Raw genomic sequence first — 21256 nt, 5'->3', positions numbered from 1 at the left:
ATTTGAATGTTAGGACACCCACAACGATTGGAGGAAAAAAATTAGGTTTAGTATAATCCCATCTAAAAAAATTGAGATTTATCTCTAATTGTGAATAGATTTTATCAAGCAAGAGGAAGCGGCTTGCCGAGAAGAAGAACTTGATAGAAATATAGTGTATTACAAAAATGTTCGGGTATGTTTTGGGTCAGAGTGTGCATAGGCTATATTGGTTGGAGACCCCTTTGCAAAGGATATGCCAATGTCGGCATGTATTCTTTTTGAGTTACTTCAAATCAAACTCTTAAGAGAATTTTAAAAAGAAAAACAAAGGTTAAAGAACATCCATTAAGGTTTAAAGGAAATACAAAGTACAAAGAAGTTTAGTGCAAAAAGATTCAAATATATTAAATTTGCCTTTAAAATGTTTGAAAAAAGGTATGGTATAGCCAAATGCTTGAAAACTCTCTTGCAGATTTTGAAATGTATCTCTAAATTATAGATTTGAAAGTGAGAAAACCTATAAAGTATAGAGAAAATGAGTGTAAAAGCCCTCAAATATAATCAAGTTGCCCCTAAAACTTTTGGTATGCAAGTTTTCTAAGTATTTAGGAGAAAGCACTATGCCTCAACTCGATTTAGTGCAAGCCTCCTTACAAAATTTTGAGATTTGCCTTTAAACACTCTAGAAAACCTAAATTAGTGCAATCCCACTTACAAATTTTGAAATTCACCTTTGAATTCCAAGTCAACCCAAAGGCAAGAGCACTGATAAATCTCAAAGAAATCTAGCGTAAAAATCTTCCATCATCCACCTTTGTCGTTTGTTGAGGTCTACTCCTACCTTGGGCTTGCACATCTTCTGCTTTAGATTTGTTGGATTGAACTTTCCAAATTGCGTCAACTCTCAATTTTGTCAATTCTCAACTTCATAGATGTCGATGTCAATTTTTTATTTTTGATTCTCGATTGTGGATTTCGTCGACTGTCGCTTTGCTGATTGCTGATTGTAAAACCAAAGCTTATTCTCCCTCCCCTCTCTCTCTAGTGCCGGTGTGAGAGCCCTCTCTCTCTCTCTCTCTCTCTCTCTCTCTCTCTCTCTCTCTCTCTCTCTCGTATATGCACAAGCGTATGCACACACACATAATGTGTGCAAGACATCCATAACAACTTGTTGGACACCTATCGATGAATTGTCGAGTTGAATGTACTTCATTAATGCAATGCAGATATGGAAAGTCTTCGTGTAATGCGCAAATACATTGGAAAATGGCACGTCGACTTTGTCTCTTAAATTCACACATCGAGAGAATGGGTCTCTCTCTCTCTCTCTCTCTCTCTCTCTCTCTCTCTCTCTCACACACACACACACACACACACACACATGAATATATGTTTCTAGCTTTTGAACTTCGAGCATCGATGTCAAAAATCATTTACGACATAGAAGGTCCATACGAACCTCCGAAGGAAGGTTCATTGAGCAACATATGGAGAAAAACTCTTTATGGTCTTCAAAATGTAAGGGAAAGGCACCTTCAAATGATTTTAAAAAATAAAAGTAGTTAGTGGCCAGCCTTAAAATTGAGGGTTGGAGTCTCCCAAAAACTAGAGGCTTAAGTATTATAAATGTAGATAGAGTACTAAGGTCTTTTTGACTTTCCACTGCCAAGACTCAAAAGTCTTTTCATTTTCTACCATCCTAGTACTCACCTTTCACTTTTGCATTTTCAATTAAATGTTTTTTAAAGGTTGTCTTTGAAATGAAGCAGAATGTGACACATGGAGGGTCTCTCCTTCCTTGAAAATTTTAAGATGCTTCATATATAGAGAGTGGATTGGGTGCCAAGAAAAGGGTCTCTCTCTCTCTCTCTCTCTCTCCATAGGAAGGACCATACACCCGTAAGATCTATTTGAATGTTAGGACACCGACAACGATTGGAGGAAAAAAATTAGGTTTAGTATGATCCCATCTAAAAAAATTGAGATTTATCTCTAATTTTGAATGGATTTTATCAAGCAAGAGAAGCGGCTTGCCGAGAAGAAGAATTTGATAGAAATATAGTGTATTGCAAAACTGTTCGGATATGTTTTGGGTCAGAGTGTGCATAGGTTGTATTGGTTGGAGACCCCTGTGCAAAGGATATGCCAACGTCGGCATGTATTCTTTTTGAGTTACTTCAAATCAAGCTCTTAAGAGAATTTTAAAAAGAAAAACAAAGGTTAGAGAACATACATTAAGGTTTAAAGGATCTACAAAGTACAAAGAAGTTTAGTGCAAAAAGCTTCAAATATATTAAATTTGCCTCTAGCCAAATGCTTGAAAACTCTCCTAGAGATTTTAAAATTTATCTCTAAATTATAGATTTGAAAGTGAGGAAACCTATAAAGTATAGAGAAATTGAGTGTAAAAGCCTTCAAATATCAGTTGCCCCTAAAATTTCTCGTATGCAAGTTTTCTAAGTATTTAGGAGAAAACACTATGCCTCAACTAGATTTAGTGTAAGCCCCCTTACAAAATTTGGAGATTTGCCTTTAACACTAGTCAAGTAAAAAATCAGCCACTTTTGTGGCTTTTTGAGACTTTTGTAAAAAATTTCTCAACACTATTTTTGTTATCTACATAGAAAATGGTTTCAGGGAAGTATGACCAACACTCAATATGAGTTGATAAAAAATAGTACAAAGCTAAATGAAGGTTTAAGGTGTCTTTCCATTGCCATCTTCTACAACTAATTTGTGCGGTTGGACAAATTTTTTTTATTTTCTTTTGAAAGTAAATCAAATCATTGTTAAGCAGGCCCAAACTTCTTTGAAAAATCCCTCAATAGGTATGTGATAGATGTACCAAGCTTTTTTAACCCATATACAAAGACTACCAACATTTTTTACTTCTCCAAGTTAAGTGTTGAAGTGCAGTTTTACGTAAAATTAACTAATTTTAGAAAAGTAATTTTTTTAAATTTTTGAGCTTTTTATGTAAATTGTGTATTTAGAAACCTTTTTCATATCTTGAACCCATAATTAAGAAGTTTCATGAAATTTTGATGTCATATACAAAAGTTATGTTTCATTTACTAGAATCCTTATGTGAGCCATTTTTGTGGCTTCAACCACTTTTGTGGCTCATTACAAGTCTAGTGTTAAACACTCTAGAAAACCTAGATTTAGTGCAATCCCACTTATAAATTTTGAAATTCACCTTTGAATTCCGAGTCAACCCAAAGGCGAGAGCACTGATAAATCTCAAAGAAATCTAGCGTAAAAATCTCTCGTCATCCACCTTTATCGTTTGTTGAGGTCTGCTCCTACCTTGGGCTTGCACATCTTCTGCTTTAGATTTGTTGGATTGAACTTTCCAAATTGCGTCAACTCTCAATTTTGTCAATTCTCAACTTCATAGATGTCGATGTCAATATTTTATTTTTGATTCTCGATTGTGGATTTCGTCGACTGTCGCTTTGTCGATTGCTGATTGTAAAACCAAAGCTTATTCTCCCTCCCCTCTCTCTCTAGTGCCGGTGTGAGAGCCCCCCCCCCCCCCCCCCCCCCTCTCTCTCTCTCTCTCTCTCTCTCTCTCTCTCTCTCTCTCTCATAGATGCACACGCGTATGTGCACACACATAATGTGTGCAAGACATCCATAACAACTTGTTGGACTCCTATCGATGAATTGTCGAGCTGAATGTACTTCATTAATGCAATGCAGATGTGGAAAGCCTTCGTGTAATGCGCAAACACATTGAAAAATGGCAAGGCGACTTTGTCTCTTATATTCACACACTTCGAGAGAATGGGTCTCTCTCTCTCTCTCTCTCTCTCTCTCTCTCTCTCTCTCTCACACACACACACATGAATACATGTATCTAGGTTTTGAACTTCGAGCATCGAGGTCAAAAATCATTTACGACATAGAAGGTCCATACAAACCTCCGAAGGAAGGTTCATTGAGCAACATATGGAGAAAAACTCTTTATGGTCTTCAAAATGTAAGGGAAAGGCACCCTTCAAATGATTTTAAAAAAGAAAAGTAGTTAGTGGTCAGCTTTAAAATTGAGGGTTGGAGTCTCCCAAAAAAGCCTTAAAATTGAGGGTTGGAGTCAAGGCCTAAAAGTGACGGGTAACCCCCAACGTTTTTTTGACGGAATTTTTTTTGGCAATGCCTTTCACGTGACAGGCTTTAAGGAAAAACATTCTTGTCATTTGACAGACAAATTTTAGGAAAGACAGGAAACAAAAAAGTATTGACGATAAAATCCTATTCAAATCCATTATCCATTTGTGGCAATGTTGTGCGCAATACAAAAGTGTAGCATTACCATTCAAATTTCCAAGAACGCAAAGGTTCAAAACGGGTTAGTCCATACATAGATGGTAGTGCCAAAACAAGAAATGATAAATTGCAATAAATCCCAAAATCTATGCAATTTTTCAATTATGCTAATGGCATGGCTCTCCTCTTCTTTGCATTCACCCAAATCTCAAAAACATCATTCCAGTCAATCAATGGACAATAGCATCAAAGCATCTAGAGTATCCAATCCTAAGGCAGATCTTGAAGCATTTGTAATGAAATTTTTACGTGAGAATCCACGTTCACATGCAATAGTGCTTGCTGGAATGACTAGACTTACCTGCCATAAGCTCATTAGTGTAGGAAATAAGTCCCACCAAGCCTTATTTGCACTACAAACCTCCCATGCATCATGCATACTCTTGTTTCCCACAACTCGATATAGCATTCCAACAAAATCTTCTCTCTCACTCATACATCTCCGGATGTCAACAATACTACTATCCACATTAAGCCGATTAAGTAATCTTTCCAACCATTCTTCTGTTCTCTTCTCTCTATCAATCTCATTTGATGGATAGGATGATGGACTAAATATTTTGAATGCATTAAACACTGGGAGATCCTCAAATCGTCGATTCAAAGCATCCAAAATATTTTGCACTTATAAGAAATGCATTCTTCAAGAGATCCAATCTCTTTTACACTTTCTTTGGGCGACGCATTCAAGTCCAAGTTCTCCGCATCTTCATTCTCAACATCTTCTTCGCCACACTCGTCTGTTTCCATTGCCTTTTCTCCCTTCTTATCTTTGGAAATAGGCTTAAACTTCAATACTTGACTATGAGACTTTCCAATTGCATCTGCATAAACCAATTTTCCCTCTTTTGCCATTTCTAAAAAAGTTGACAAATAATTTGATCCAAATCCAAAGTTATTAGCATCACTAGTAAGATATCTTCTAGTGAGCTTTTCAAACGTCAAATCAATCAAAGCACCAATAGTGGTCACATCCATCTCTTGCCTTTGGAACTCTACATTAAGCTTGTTAAGCTCTACAAGCACATCGGCAGAAAGATGAATCATAAATTGTACTTGAAAGATAGTAGCATACCACTTCTTTTCATGAAGTTTCCATTGTGCAAGCACAACAGTCATAATTTTGACAAGTCTTTCCATGACTTTGCCTCTTGAAATCCATCGCACTGAGTGAATCTGTAACGCTTTCACATCCATAATATCATACTCACTCATGATCTTCCACAATTCTTCATGTCTCTTTCCAGACTTTCCCAACCATTAATACACTTTATTTGCAACTTTGTCAACAAAGGCGTATACATGAGGATGAGACACAAACCCATCCTTTGCTGCCAAAGCGTGTCTATGTGCAATGCAGTGTACACCCATGATACGAGGCACATCTTTTTGAAAACGTGAAATAAGACCTGTCTTATGACCAGTCATCACCGATGCACCGTCGGTTGCAATAGCAATGAGCTTGTTTACATCTAACTCATTGTCTTTTAGAAATTGAATCATTGCATCATAGACACCCTTTGCATTTGCATTCTCCATGGGAAGCAATTCAACAAAGCAACATCTAACACGTCCCTTCCCTTTGTTACGCACATACATCACATAGACAATCAAGTGCTTTTCCATAGTACGATCCGTACTCTCATCAATGAGCACAGAGTAAAAAGGGCTCGCACACATCTCTGCTAGCATTTGCTTCTTCACATGATCTTCACATGATCCTTTTTGCAATGACTGAGGTATTTATCCAATGGAATATCATCACATGCACAAAAGTAAACCAACTTCATACATGCCACAATACGCATTTGCTCCAAATGAACCATGGAGTCCATACCATCATCAAGAGGACCTCTACATGTATGCTCCATACGTTTCTTGGCATTTAATGCACGTACAGAATCAGTATGATCCTTGGTGAGAGAATGATCATGCAATGCTGAGATCATAAATGCTGTAACTATACACATTGACTCTCTTAGTTTCCTCACAATAAGTGCATTTAATAATCTCCTCATTCAACATGTTCTTACATAAGTAAGCTCAAGGATGGAGAAGAGTCCATTGTTGCCGCCACCTTCTCTTAGTTATCTTAACACCCTCGGACATAACTACATCAACATCATTTGCCCTACTACCAAGACCTTGGTTTGTGCTACCACTTATATTGTCCACAGATGGATCGACATTTGATACATTTGACACTGCATTTTCCGCATTTGTCAATGCATTGCCAACTTGGACATTGCTTGTACGTTCAATAAAAAACACATCTAACTTAGGTTGAGACTTTCTCTTCTTCTTTGCAGAAGAAAGAGAAGATGATCCTACTCTCTTGCTAGGCTCCATTCCAATTTCTTAGCTCTAGCGATACGAATAACTCACCTAATCTGCAAAATTGACCATACATAGCAAACTACAAGTCACATACTATTTCTTATTCAAAAGCATAGTGAAAGCAAAAGCCTTGAACATTGCATAACAAATAATGATATAAAAACATTGAGCAAAAGCTTCCAACGTTCGAGAACTTACAACCTGGGTATGATGTGGGTTGATGAAGAGTGTTTTCAAGATTGCTCTTAAGCTTTAGAGACTGCAAATATCCTCTCCTATGTTCAACTCGTAGCAGGTTCAACTCTGCAGCATTTCAAATAGCATACAAAATGAAATCAGCAGTGCTCTCTCTATGGACTCCACAAAAACCAAGGCTCTCGACATATACCTTCTTGTTGCTCGTAGCTTCCATGTGGAAATCTTGTCACTAACCTTGTTTGTCGTAGCTTTACTCAGCAATGCACTACAGTCTACGCAGCCCTGTTCACATGCGGTGTGGTCGTGCACCAATGCAGCCCACCTTCTTCAATCTTGCTTAGTGGCCATGCAGCATGCTTCTACGTTTGGGAATCGGTAGCCGGCTCCTGCAACTCGCAGCAATAGGCCCGTTTTTTGGCGCATCCCTGTAACGACGTGACCCGGCCGTGCACCAACGCTTACGCAGCAAGCAGCGTGCTCACTCCTGCGTCGCCTTCTTTGCGCGCCCCTTCAACTGGCAGGTCTGCAAAGCTCTAGTTTTTTGAGACGTAGGCAGTGATCAGGGCTCTCGTTTTTTCACGCTCAGGTTTAGCAGGGCTGAGGGCTTACGCAGGTTTTACACGTAGCCTAGAGAGTCCGGCCTTACAACTGAGCCACGTGCCTTGGGCGGCCAGTGGCCATTAGCGCTAAAAAAAAACTTTTTTCCAAAAACATGGCAAACGTACATATGTAAAACAACAGAGGTAAGAGGTAAATTGACAAAGTTCTAAGGTTTTTACACCAAATTACATTAATCTTTTCAAAAATTTGTAGGTTTTCTCACCTTCAAATATAATATTTAGAGGTAAATTTTAAAATTTGAAGGTGGGATTACACTAAATCTATGTTTTTTTCGAGCACTGGGGCCCATGCGCAATGCCTCTTTGAAGTTTAAAGCGGATCGGAGTCATGAGTCCTCATGACCATTGACTCATAAGACATATGTATTGTATTATGTATATCTACTATTATGTATCCTTGATATATTGGAAGAAATGACAGGTGATTCACAAATCAAGGCTTGTCATTTGACAGCCATAAATTTTTCAAATTTGTTGTTCGACAGAAAAATTCTCTAGTTGCACTTGTCATTTGACAGGTGAATTTTTCTAGAACCTTTTTTGACAGGTGAATTTTTCTAGAACTCTATGTGATAATAACCTACAACACTTCTAAAATATTGTGCTTCATATAATGCCAAGACAGAATGTCTGCAATAATATTGAAGCCTGAAATGAAAATAACAACCAACCATTTAGACATAAAAAGTAACAACACATTTAACGTCATATGGATTCAAGTTCAAGCTATACGCACCGAAGGATCTCAAAATCTTCGACAATACGAACAATATCCTCAGCATGTGCAGGACCCCTCCACAATGGAGGATCTACAAAAAATGTTACACGTGTAAACATACAAAATAAAGGCCAAAAAGTTCTAAGTAAGCTATGTAAGTAACAAAGATAAGATTTTACATTTACATACCTCTAATATAAGTAGGTACATCATTGAGGGTGTACGAAACCATGATGTATCGTGCCATTCTTTATCTTCTCTAACAGCACAAATTTGGAAGTTTTAGAGGAACAAATATGAAATAGAACAAAGAAAACTTTGACATTCATGTTGTAGAGAATCATGTCCTTCTTTCTTTTGTTTTAGTGAAGGATTTAAGAGAGAGAGAGAGAGAGAGAGAGAGAGAGAGGAATGAAAGCAATTCAAAAGACTTCAAAATTTCACAACTTCTGAAAGAGACAATACAAAACAGTTATTCAAAGTGTAGCCTTCGAGAGACCACATTAGGGATTCTATAAGTCCAAGGACCTATGTTGTATACATTTTGCAAGATACGGGGTGGTGTTTCAACTTGAGTAAATATCCTCAATCAATATGGTGTAGTGCGGTCTCCAACAACCCCCACCTATTGTGCATTGACTTGTCTCTCGTTACTCACAAACCAAATATTAACTTGAATTTGACGATGCTCGTGGTTCGAAGAAAAGGCAACATGGTAGTATCCAAGAACTTCCATGGACATATCTCTACCTAAGTATAGCATTTCATAAACACCTACGATGATAAAACCTCGATGGGAGTGATCTCTGCAAAGGCATCCATGAATTATGTAGAGCAATAAAAGCTTAAAACTACAAATATACCATATATAAAAACACTTACAATATAATATGAGTTTGATCAAATAAGATCACCAAAAACATAGCAGGAACTCTTCCCCTCCATTGCGGTGGATCTTCAACAGAATAAGTCAATGTATAAGCCAATCTTCTCTAGAAAATAATAGGTCAAGTTAATAAACTAAATTAAAAAAGAAGATAAATACCTCGAATAAATTCAGTGATGTGACCCACTACATAGGAGGCACTGCGTCGAGGATCCATCTGTGGGCAATAATTTGATCTAAGAGATAGGAATAAAATTTAACATCAAGTGTGTCTGACTTTAAGTGAGATCCACAATGTCAATTTGAACTTATTGTTATGAGCTCGCTAGTTGTAATACTTCCTTGAATACAATGTTTGGAGTGTAGTAACACTCCACTTGATTGTTTTCAGTATTGACAACAATCCTCATAGAAGATGCACTTCGTACACGTGACATTGCAACATACAACTGTCCATGAGAGAAGATCAATGATGCAAGATATAGACCAAGAATTCCAAGTGTTTGCCCTTGTGCTTTGTTGATAGTCATCCCAAAAGCAAGCCTGATTGGAAACTGAAGACGCTTCATTTGAAATGGAAGCCCCTGATGGCTTCCAATAATAAAGTCAATCCTTGGAAGAAAAACTCTCTCTCCAATATTTGATCCTATAACTATCTCTGCCTCAATTACCTTATGATGAAATTGCTTGCATATCAATCTAGTTCCGTTGCATAATCCACCTCTTGGATCCAAATTTTGCAGCAACATGATAGGAGCATTTTCTTTCAAGACTAAAGCATGAGGTAGAAAACCACCACCAAGAGTAAGGCTATTCAGATATTCAATTGTGTACAAATGTGTGTTTTCCTCTGACATACAAATTGAATCTACACTCACATACTCTTTGCAATCTCCATGCATTCTTTGCAATGCATAGTCATTAATTAAATCCACCTCTTTATTATGTGGAGCAAGTATTGCTCGATCTCTGAAAAAACTTGCATGATCTTGCAAATGACACAAATCTCCATATATAAAGCTTAGAATATCTGCCAAACTATTTCCTGGAAGCATCATGTGTGAAGGTATTTTGACTCTATCTAAGTCTCCTCCATCATCCATACCCCATTGCCAATATCAAGCACCCAACAGGAAAAACTTTGTTGAAGTGAATTTGAACCGCAATCAACTACACGCGTATTTTTGGTAGGCCTCAGTATCTTCGTGTATTTCCATATGTGAGAATGACACAACGAAGCATTTACAATGTCTGTACGACTACCTTTTGGTACAACAGGTAGCATTTGTCGAAAGTCACCTCCAAGCAAAATAACTTTTCCGCCAAACAAAGTATCTTGCTGCATAATATCTCTTAAAGTTCTGTCCACTGCTTCAAACGCATAGCGATGTGTCATGGGAGCTTCATCCCATATAAGTAAAGCTGCATTCCTTAGAAGTTCTGCAAGTTGACTATTTATCTTTATATTGCAAGTTGCTTTAGAGTGAAGCTCCAAAGGTATCTTAAACCTAGAATGAGCGGTTCTTCCATTACTCAAAAGCAAAGCTGCAATACCCGAGGATGCACATGCAAGAGCAACTCTACAACTTCCTTGCACTCGTGAAAGAAGTGCATTATATAAGTAAGTTTTTCCCAAGCCACTAGGACCATCTAGGAAAAATACCTTCCCTGAATGTGTGTCAATAGCTTGTAGCACTTGGTGATAAGCATCTCGCTGATCCTCATTTAAGGAAGTCTCCATACAATCTGCTATACTACACTGTTCATCAACATTGAACATTGTTTCTTCAGCCATAGCACCATTTTCACTTAAGGATACCAATGTTTAGTCTATTGCAGGCAACATATAATCGCAAAGCCTCTTGCCATGCTGTTGCAAAAATCATTCTATATGAAGCAAAGCTTGATTTTTTGCCACATAAAATCATACACTTGCATCTGAAATACGCATCCTTAGGGCATAAACATAGTCCTCACAAAATTCAGTACAAAACCTGTCCCAAAGAGCAGCCGGATGAAGTGGCTCACTAAAGACTAATATGATTGTAAACAGTTGTCTCAACTGCATTCCATTTTGAAAAAAAGATTCCTCTTGGAGGCAAATTGACCATTCTTCGTCATCTTGCAATAATCCTCTAGCTATACATGCCTCCTTGTATGTATCATAGATGTGACCATCATACATACGCAAGTCTTCAAAACACTTACATCCCTTGAAAATATTGAGAAGCATTCGTAGGTAATAAACCTCATCAGCAGTAGGGACAATATTATACATTCTTCCAATAGAAACACCCTGTTGTCGTGGAAACCATGCCTTTCGACTTTTATTCCATACCCAACCATTTGGAAAGTCAGTATATGTGAAGCTATTTGCTTCAGGATAGATTTGATTTGCAATAAACCATTCTGTCAAGGTAGTTTTTCTATTTTGCTCATTATCTAGAAAATGTGATACATCATCACCATCTTGAAATGTAACCATATTCTGCAATGGAAGGTGTACTTGCAATTGTTGAATAGCTGGCCTTTCATTATGCATGTCGAAGCCAAATATTCTCCACATAGCCTGAGATGCAGAAACATAACGTGCATTGAGATAACTCTTGATCTCATCAGTAGCTCCTTCACCATCTTGAAGGACAACAATGGCTCGATCATGTCCCTTGTAGACATACTTATAAAGATATTTCACGGCAGATCGTAGTGATAAGAGAGGGCTGTAAGGAACAACCCAAAGATTATCTAAATTATAATTGTTAGACGTAACAAACCTTCCATCATCTCTTCTCATATACACAAGATATCCACTTTCATTTACATTTGTAGACGTTGAAAATGTTCGTGGAAACTTGAATCTACACTTACGATCAACTATACATGGAGAACGTGGGTTCAAAGGACCACATGGCCCATGAACATTACAACGACTCACTACATCAAATAATTCTGGAAACACATTCTTGTCAGGGAGCTCTGCACAAACCAACTTGTCATAGTGTAATATATCTATGGTTTATATTCAGGTGCAAGTATCAGCAATATATGTGCATGAGGAAGACCTCTCTTCTAAAACTCAATCACTGAAACGTTGGTGCAGCTAAAGTTGGTCGGAGCTAAGTAGTGTTCTATGCCAGGAAAAGGGTGAAATCAAGTGCGGTGCAAAAGGCTAGGGCAGGTGCCGATGCCCTTGGCAGCCAAAGGATAGCGGGAAAGTGTGTTTGAAGCCGTTTTTTAGGCCAAAAGTGCAGCGGACTGGTCCAGTTGAGATGGCAGGTCAAGGCGCCTGAAATACCAAGTCAGTGCTCTAGAATGTAGAGTTCAGCGTGCTCTAGGAGCCGGTCCAGACGGCTCGTCAAACGGAGTCCCGGTGCTCAAGATATTGCAGTTTAAAGGTAAAGTGTGTAGCAAATCCCCGACAGACAGGGCAGCTACGGATGGGTGGCCCGGGCTGATGTCAGTGTATACATGTGTAGAGCTCGAGTTGTGGAGCATGCCTGTCTTCTCGGATTGTGAATCGGAGCTCTGGATAGCAAGTTATGGCCATTTGAAGATTTTCCGGGGGCCGGGTCTAAGCCCACTTGACCGCATTGGAAAATGAGTCATTTGGCGTCTTTTGAGTCTCGCCAAGGTTCTCGGTGGAAGTATTTACCATGTGGAGCTAGCACGAGTTGACTGCACGTCAATTGGATGCTCGGTTAGTCAGATACAGCTAGACGAAGTTGTGATCATTTGATAGTCACGAAAGGTTGGCAGATGTTTTTCCCGGTTTTTGGCGGCCTCAGATAGCTAGCTCAGAGAATCCGAAATGCAGTGGGGTTTGCACGGCACGAGAGCCAACTCAGTGAGAATCCGGTGCGGTTTTGTGGCTCGGTCATCGGACAATGGAGCAAAGAAAGGGAATCTGGGGAAGAAAGCCAGGAAAAGCATTTTTTTATTGTCACAATTGGATGTCTTTGAAGGAATTTGGGGAGCCCAAAGGGCCATCACTCTATGGGCCGCCACCTGGCACACTGGGAGGTCCCACATGCGGTGCCGAAACTGAAGACCGCGGGCTATTTGGGCAGGGCTGTGAGGCCTCATAGGTATCACAAAGGGAAGCGAGGAGCTCCGTGCGGTGTGGGCTATGGCGGAAAGCGCCGTAGGCGCTGCGCTGGCGGCAGGTGGTGGTTTTTGGCGGCTCCGCCCTCGCGAGGAAGGTGATGACATGGCACCCACCCATGGGGGGGCCGTTTCCCGCGGACAAATTTGGTCCAAAAACTTTTTTGAAGGCAATGTGAGCCCTTAGGGGGGCAACGACGCCGCCGTCGTTGCTCCCTAGAGGGTGCTTGTGTGTAAAGTGAAGTGTGAAGCCTCGGGATGAACACCAAGCTAGTCAAAGTCCGTTGAGCCTCCCAAGGGGAGTGCCACATGTCGGCCTACCATGAAAAATACATAAAAACTTAAAAACGAGCCTAATAGGGGGGCAAAATTTTGTAACTAAGGGGTTCTTCTTTTTTGCACTGTACATGAGAGGAGAAGAGAGAGAAGCTTAGAGAAGGATTGTAATGGAGCTTGGAAGCCATTAATGCACAACCCTTTTGGTCTGTGGTGCTGTGTCGCATCCCCCTTCCCCCTTTTTCTTTGTCATCTCGTCTGTTGCCAGCCACGGTGCCGGTGAAGCGTGTGTACGCCCGGATCGTTGGTGCTTTGCAAAGCGAGAGAGAGAGAGAGAGAGAGAGAGAGAGAGAGAGAGAGAGAGAGAGAGAGAGAGAGAGAGAGAGAGAGAGAGAGAGAGAGAGAGAGAGAGAGAGAGAGAGAGAGAGAGAGAGAGAGAGAGAGAGAGAGAGAGTAAGTGTATGTGTGGAGGGAGGCAGAGCAAGTGCAGTGAGGTGTCGGCTCCTTTTGCAGTCCTAGATAGCGTGTGTGCGCTTGGGAACTGAGCAGGTGAAGCGGATTAGGTGTAGATTGTCATTTCGAAGGTGTTTTTTGAGTGGATTGGGGTGCTGTGTTGACCCTGAGCTATAGAGAGGCATTTCTGGTTGTGCCGGGCGTCGTCGCCATTCCCCCTCTCCATCTTCTGGTGCCCCCACGGAGGAGCACACTGATTGCTCCTAGTTGATCGAAAAGAAGCGGTTTTCGCTTTGGAAGTCATGGCAGGTAGAATCTATGGACCAATTTTCACAGGAGAAGAGAGCCCTGATGAGTGGATGTCAGATTTCGAGCTCTACATGCTGTCGTTGCATATGCCGAACGAGGACAGCAAGATACAGACTTTTCCTTTGGTGATGCGTGGTAGAGCTAAAGCATGCTACGACGCATTGGAAGGTGAGCCGAAGCAAGCATGGCCGGCTCTACGGGCGAGGTTTCTTCACGACTTTCGCAAAGAGACTTCCCCAATCGAAATGGATGCAAAGCTGAAGGCGCTTAAGCAAGATGTAAGTGAAGAGTTCAATTTGTTTTTGGGTCATTTTGAAGAGTGTTGGGCAGAGTTGGTAGCAACCATGCAATTGGCCAATGGAGATTACTTCAAGCTAGACAAATTCATGGCGTGTCTGCATCCCAAGGTGAGAGAAAAAGTTGATTTCGAGAGCCCAGAGAATTATAATGGTGCAGTAGCCATTGCACGGTCGAAGAGCAGAAAGATAAAAAAGAAGATAGAGCAGGGCATGTCAAGCTACGAGACGATGGCCCATGTTCAACCGCAGAGCCCGAGAGAGGCTGGACTAAAGAAAATCAGGGAATTCGAGGTGTAGCTATTGTGCCGCAAAATTGGGTGCGCACAGTGCAAGATTTATCCGAGTAGATGCAAGAGTTGCAGCTTAGTGTCATGGATAGAGGACAGCCAAGAGGAGCAAGGGGCAGGGCACGGCCACTGCCTGGTAGGTGTTACAATTGTGGAGAAGAAGGGCATTATGCACGTGATTGTCCTCAACCGCAGAGAGAAAGAGGAGGTATGTACCTGCTTTTTGGTAGAGGTCAAGGTCAAGGGCAATACAATGGTCCAAGAGAGAAAGCGGTGGAAAATCCTGTGCAGCCCGCTCCGCAAAACGGAGGTGAGGTTCCAAGAGTGAACATCATAGGGGCAGACAAGCAGGATGTCGAAGTTTTGGCCAATAAGAGGGCAAGAGTTGAGAGGGAAACAGAGGTAGAACGGGAAACTAGAGCTCGCAAGGGTAAAGAGAAGGTGTACGAAGGCAGAGAGCAACCTGAGCCTAACAAAAGAAGGAGGCATCGCAAGATCAAGCAAGCGGATTTCCAGCTAGGACGAGGCTATCCCGAGTACAATCTGGTGAGTGATGTTCAAAATCAAAAGGCAAATATCACATTTGGTCAGTTGTTAGCTTTAAATCCAAAGTTAAGAAGGCAGTGGTCTACAAGTGTTAGTACCAGGCTGCCAAGAGCTAAGGGGAGTTTCCAAGCAATGCAAAATATGGCTTTGAGAGTAGGTAGCCCCACTAATGTTCTTCCATTGGTGGATGCGATTATAGAGAAGAGGATGCAGGTACAAACCTACATAGACGGTGGAGCACAGGTTTGTGTTATGACGGAAGCAGCCATGAAAGAGACGGGAGTCAAGGCAGTAGTCGGGTCAAATGTGCGCATGAGGATGGCTAACCATACTAAAGCCAGGTGTCTGGGTGTGGCGCAGGATGTGAAGGTCAAGGTGATGGGCATAGAGTACCTGATTGACTTCTTTGTGATGAAAGCAGGGGATAATGCTTACCCTATCATTGTGGGTAGGCCATGGCTGTTGGCAATAGGTGCAAAGCAGAATTGGGAGAGCAAAGTGTTCACTTTGCCTGACAAAGAGAGAGGCAGACAAATTGTGCTTAATTTGAAGACCAAGGAGAGAAGTTCTTGTCCTATGGCAGTTAAAGATGAGGGCGACACGACGAGCTATGAGTACGAGACTGAGACGGGCTATGATGAAGGCTATACTAGAACAGAGGAAGAGGAGAGCGAGGATGACATGCTGAAGATAGATGCGGATTTGTTCGGAGTCACCATAGATGACTCTCCACCTAAAGAAGAAGGTATGCAGCCTCAAGCTCATGGTTTAAGCATAGAGGAGGTTTCGAGTATGATAAGTGAAGACCTTACCAGAGGGGAAAAGGAGAGATATTTTCAACTGTGTGAGTCCTATCCAAATCTCTTTGCAACGGAGTACAAGCATTTGCGAGGTGCAAAGGGGGTGGAGCACAAAATTGTTCTTAAGGAGGGGTATAAGCCTAAAGCACAGAAGCTAAGAAGGCTAGGAGAAATTCAAAAAGAAGCTCTTTGGCAGGGGATCAATAAACTATTGGATGGAGGCATCATATATCCTGTGAAGGAGTCAGAGTGGGTCTCGCCAGTGGTCATAACCCCTAAGAAGAATGGGAAATGGAGAGTGTGTGTCGACTACAAGCCATTGAATGCCGTGACCAAGAGGAATCACTACCCCTTTCCATTTCAAGACGAAATCCTAAACCAGGTGGCTGGGCATGAGAGGTACTCGATTATGGATGGCTTTTCGGGGTACTTTCAGATAGGGATTGCACTTGAAGACTAGCTGAAGACCACATTCATATCTCCATGGGGCTATTTTGCTTACCGCAGGATGTCGTTCGGATTGGTGAATGCATACGCTACCTTCCAAGGTTGGATGAAGAGGGTATTTGGTCCATACTTGGGCCGTTTTATTAGGGTCTTCATGGATGATATCGGCTGCTACAGTTCAAGGTTGGAGCACCTATCGAAGCTCCAACTATGCTTTCAAAGGCTTGGTGAAGAAGGAGGCCATTTGAATCCCAAAAAGTGTAAGCTATCACAGCCTCGAGCGCAGCTGTTAGGTCATGTGGTGTCGCAAAACGGTATAGAGGTAGATCCTGAGAAGGTGAAGGCATTGGTGTTGATGGAGCCGCCATCAGATGCTCAAGGTTTGGCTTCATTTGTTCATAAGTTGAAGTATTTTTCACGTTTCTTTTGGATGATGTCGCAATATGTGCATCCTCTTCAAAAGAGGGCTCAGCAAGTACATGGCTATGAATGGGATGAGGAAGCTCAAGAGGCTTTTGATAGGGTCAAGGAGATTCTATGCCAGTTGCGAGCGGTGTGTCCTCCCAATCGAGAGGACGACTTTTATGTATCTATGACAGTGGGCACAGTTGCTATTGGAGCAGTTCTATTGCAAAAGGTAGGAAGAAGCTACAAGCTGATATACTTCGAGAGCAGGGTCATTAGCCCAGGAGAGGCTACCTACACCGAGGCGGAGCAGTGGGTGATGGCTCTAGTCTTCGCTTGCAGGAAGTTCAAAGTCCATTTGATTGTGCGTAAGTTTTTTGTGTTGACGGCTAACAATCTATTGCCAGAGGTAGTGCTACATTTGAAGCCAGGAAGGAGGATTATGAAGTGGGTGTTGGAGCTACAGGAGTTCGAGTTCGAGTTTAAGGTGGATCACACGAGTCGGTCTCACCTGGCAGATATTCTTGTCAGCAAGGCTATTGATTTGCCGACCTATCCAAGACTGGTGCAAGATGAAACTAAGGAGGAACCCGACTTGGAAGATGCTTTCACTATGTGGTTCGATGGAGCATATCGAAGGGTAGTCCAGAAAGCAAGAGGAGGTGTGGTGATACACGAACCACGTGGCAAACAAATATTTTCAAAGGCGTATGATTTAGAGGATGTCCACACCAATAATGAGGCAGAGTATCTCGCTCTGCATTTGGGTTTAAAGCAGTGCATAGAGTATGGCATTTCAAGGTTGGTGGTGAAGGGAGATGCATTGCTAGTCATCAAGCAACTGTTAGGCCAATGGCAGGTAAAGCGCGATTCTTTGAAGCATTGGTTCTTTTCCATCAAGAAGATGTTGAAGTCTTTTGAAGAAGTCCAATTCAAGCATGTGAGGAGAGAGCAGAATCAAGAGGCGGATCAACTAGCTAGCAGCAAAGTACAAGTACATGTTGCAGGTCTATATGTGGCCCCAACCACTTATGCAGGTAGAGAGACTCTAAAGGAGATTGAAGGATTTTTTAGTACAGGGCAATGTTCAGAGGGTTTTTCCAAGATGCAAAAGAGAAGAGTGGTGCAAAAGGCCCGCAAATTCACACTGGTAGGTGAAGATCTCATGAATTACGGGCGTGACGGAGTGCTTAAAAGGGTGTTGTACAAAGAGGAGATAGGAATGGTGCTGGAGAAATGCCATGAAGAGAGCGGACATCAGGGCAAAGATCAGGTTCTGTTTCGAGTGCTTAGAGCAGGCTTTTGGTGGCATTCCATTGTGAAGGATGTGCACTATTGGTGCAAAACCTGCCATGAATGTCAAACTATGGGCGAGAGGAGGTTGATAGCCGAATCACAGGGAGTTATCATTGCCCAAGATGCTTTTGAAAAGTGGGGTTTGGATGCCATTGGTCCACTCCCGAAGTCGTCAAGCGGTAAAAAATACATTCTAGTGGCGATTGACTACCTTACCAGGTGGGTTGAGGCCAAGGCTGTCAAAGAGGTGAATGCAAATGTGGTAGCTCAGTTCGTGTTTGACAACATTTGTTGCCGTTTTGGTGTTCCATGGGTGCTAATCTCGGACAGAGGCCAAGGATTTCGAAGCAAATTGATGCGGGCTTTAGTGGAAAAGCTGGGTATCCAACACCGCTTCTCTTCGCCATATCACCCGCAGTGCAATGGTCTGGTAGAGAGTGCTAATGGGCAGATTGTGAAGATGTTGACCAAGTATGTTTACAAGCAGGTGACAGAGTGGGAGGTGAACTTGGAGAAGTGTTTGTGGGCCTACCGCACATCCTACAAGGTGGACACAAACTTCACTCCATTTGATCTGGTTTATGGTAAAGAAGCGGTTTTGCCAGTGCATGCACAACTAGGTGCATTGAAGGGTATGTGGCGTGCCAGTGCCACTCAACAGGGTGTGTTGCAGGATCGGATCACTAGTTTGGAGGCTTTACAAATGGATAGGGAGGCTGCGACAAACTTTTATGTGAAACAGAGGGATAAGCGAGTGGCGAAGTTCAACAAGAGCTTGCCAAACAAGGAGATTCAAGAGGGAGATCTGGTGATGAAGTATGAGAGCTACTTGGACATCACCTTCCAAAAGAAGTTCAAGAAGAAATGGACGGGTCCATACAAAGTGCATAAAACCTTTCTGAATGGAACCTATCAGCTGGTGAGAGCCAATGGCAAACATTTGAGGCATAGGGTAAATAAGTAGTGGTCTATGCCAAGCAAAGGGTGCCATCAAGTGCAGTGCAAAAGGCTAGGGCAGGTGCCGATGCCCTTGGCAGCCAAAGGATAGCGGGAAAGTGTGTTTGAAGCGGTTTTTTAGGCCAAAAGTGCAACGGAATGGTCCAATTGGGATGGCAGGTCAAGGCGCCCAAAATGCCAAGTCAGTGCTCTAGAATGTAGAGTTCAGTGTGCTCTAGAAGCCGGTCAAGACGGCTCGTCAAACGGAGTCCCGGTGCTCAAGATATTGCAGTTTAAAGGTAAAGTGTGTAGCAAATCCCCGACAGACAGGGCAGCTACAGATGGGTGGCCCGGGCTGATGTCAGTGTATACATGTGTAGAGCTCGAGTTGTGGAGCATGCCTGTCTTCTCGGATTGTGAATCGGAGCTCTGGATAGCAAGTTATGGCCATTTGAAGATTTTCCGGGGGCCGGGTCTGAGCCCACTTGACCGCATTGGAAAATGAGTCATTTGGCGTCTTTTGAGTCTCGCCAAGGTTCTCGGTGGAAGTATTTACCATGTGGAGCTAGCACGAGTTGACTGCACGTCAATTGGATGCTCGGTTAGTCAGATACAGCTAGACGAAGTTGGGATCATTTGATAGTCACGAAAGGTTGGCAGATGTTTTTCCCGGTTTTTGGCGGCCTCAGATAGCTAGCTCAGAGAATCCGAAATGCAGTGGGGTTTGCACGGCACGAGAGCCAGCTCAGTGAGAATCTGGTGCGGTTTTGTGGCTCGGTCATCGGACAATGGAGCAGTGAAAGGGAATCTGGGGAAGAAAGCCAGGAAAAGCATTTTTTTATTGTCACAATTGGATGTCTTTGAAGAAATTTGGGGAGCCCAAAGAGCCATCACCCTATGGGCCGCCACGTGGCACACTGGGAGGTCCCACAAGCGGTGGCGAAAATGAAGACCGCGGGCTATTTGGGCAAGGCCATAAGGCCTCATAGGTATCACAAAGGGAAGCGAGGAGCTCTTGGAGCTCCGTGCGGTGTGGGCTATGGCGGAAAGCGCCGTAGGCGCTGCGCTGGCGGCAGGTGGTGGTTTTGGGCGGCTCCGCCCTCGCAAGGAAGGTGATGACATGGCACCCGCCCATGGGGGGGCCGTTTCCCGCAGACAAATTTGGTCCAAAAACTTTTTTGAAGGCAATGTGAGCCCTTAGGGGGGCAACGACGGCGCCGTCGTTGCTCCCTAGAGGGTGCTTGTGTGTAAAGTGAAGTGTGAACCCTCGGGATGAACACCAAGCTAGTCAAAGTCCAGCTGAGCCTCCCAAGGGGAGTGCCACATGTCGGCCTACCATGAAAAATGCCTAAAAACTAAAAAACGAGCCCAATAGGGGGGCAAAATTTTGTAACTAAGGGGTTCTTATTTTTTGCACTGTACATGAGAGGAGAAGAGAGAGAAGCTCAGAGAAGGATTGTAATGGAGCTTGGAAGCCATTAATGCACAACCCTTTTGGTCTGTGGTGCCGTGTCGCATCCCCCTTCCCCCTTTTTCTTTGTCGTCTCGTCTATTGCTAGCCGCAGTGCCGGTGAAGTGTGTGTACACCCGGATCGTTGGTGCTTTGCAAAGAGAGAGAGAGAGAGAGAGAGAGAGAGAGAGAGAGAGAGAGAGAGAGAGAGAGAGAGAGAGAGAGAGAGAGAGAGAGAGAGAGAGAGAGAGTAAGTGTATGTGTGGAGGGAGGCAGAGCAGGTGCAGTGAGGTGTCAGATCCTTTTGCGGTCCTGGATAGCGTGTGTGCGCTTGGGAACTGAGCAGGTGAAGCGGATTAGGTGTAGATTGTCATTTCGAAGGTGTTTTTCGAGTGGATTGGGGTGTTGTGTTGACCCTGAGTTATAGAGAGGCATTTTTGGTCGTGCCGGGTGTCGTCCCCATTCCCCCTCTCCAACGTGTCCAATCACCTCCCCAAATACGGCTTGCTTGATAAGTAAATGCATCATATCTTGGAACTTCTGATAAAACACTCGTATAGTCACATAAGGACGATCAACAG

The 21256-nt window shown here is 42.5% G+C and overlaps 1 protein-coding gene and 1 pseudogene across 1 annotated transcript in view; both read right to left on the bottom strand.

The window, feature by feature from the left end:
- Positions 1-4413: 4413 nt before the first annotated feature.
- LOC147456731 (uncharacterized) lies at positions 4414-6660 on the bottom strand (annotated as a pseudogene).
- A 1427-nt stretch (positions 6661-8087) lies between these two features.
- LOC147456730 (uncharacterized) overlaps positions 8088-21256 on the bottom strand; it is a 35131-nt gene continuing 21962 nt past the window's right edge. The window contains exons 3-6 of the mRNA XM_086513887.1: positions 9230-9287; positions 9067-9139; positions 8374-8443; positions 8088-8275 (exon numbers count right to left, since the gene is read on the bottom strand). Of these exons, the coding sequence (XP_086370013.1) occupies positions 8141-8275; positions 8374-8443; positions 9067-9139; positions 9230-9287 (336 nt within the window). The 3' untranslated portion in view covers positions 8088-8140. The remainder of the gene's footprint in view (positions 8276-8373; positions 8444-9066; positions 9140-9229; positions 9288-21256) is intronic.

Source organism: Adiantum capillus-veneris, chromosome 6, assembly GCF_014529385.1.
Source record: "Adiantum capillus-veneris isolate H3 chromosome 6, ASM1452938v2, whole genome shotgun sequence".
NCBI lineage: Eukaryota > Viridiplantae > Streptophyta > Polypodiopsida > Polypodiales > Pteridaceae > Adiantum > Adiantum capillus-veneris.
Note: the sequence above shows the minus strand (reverse complement) of the source record. Positions and strands in the feature narration are given on the sequence as shown.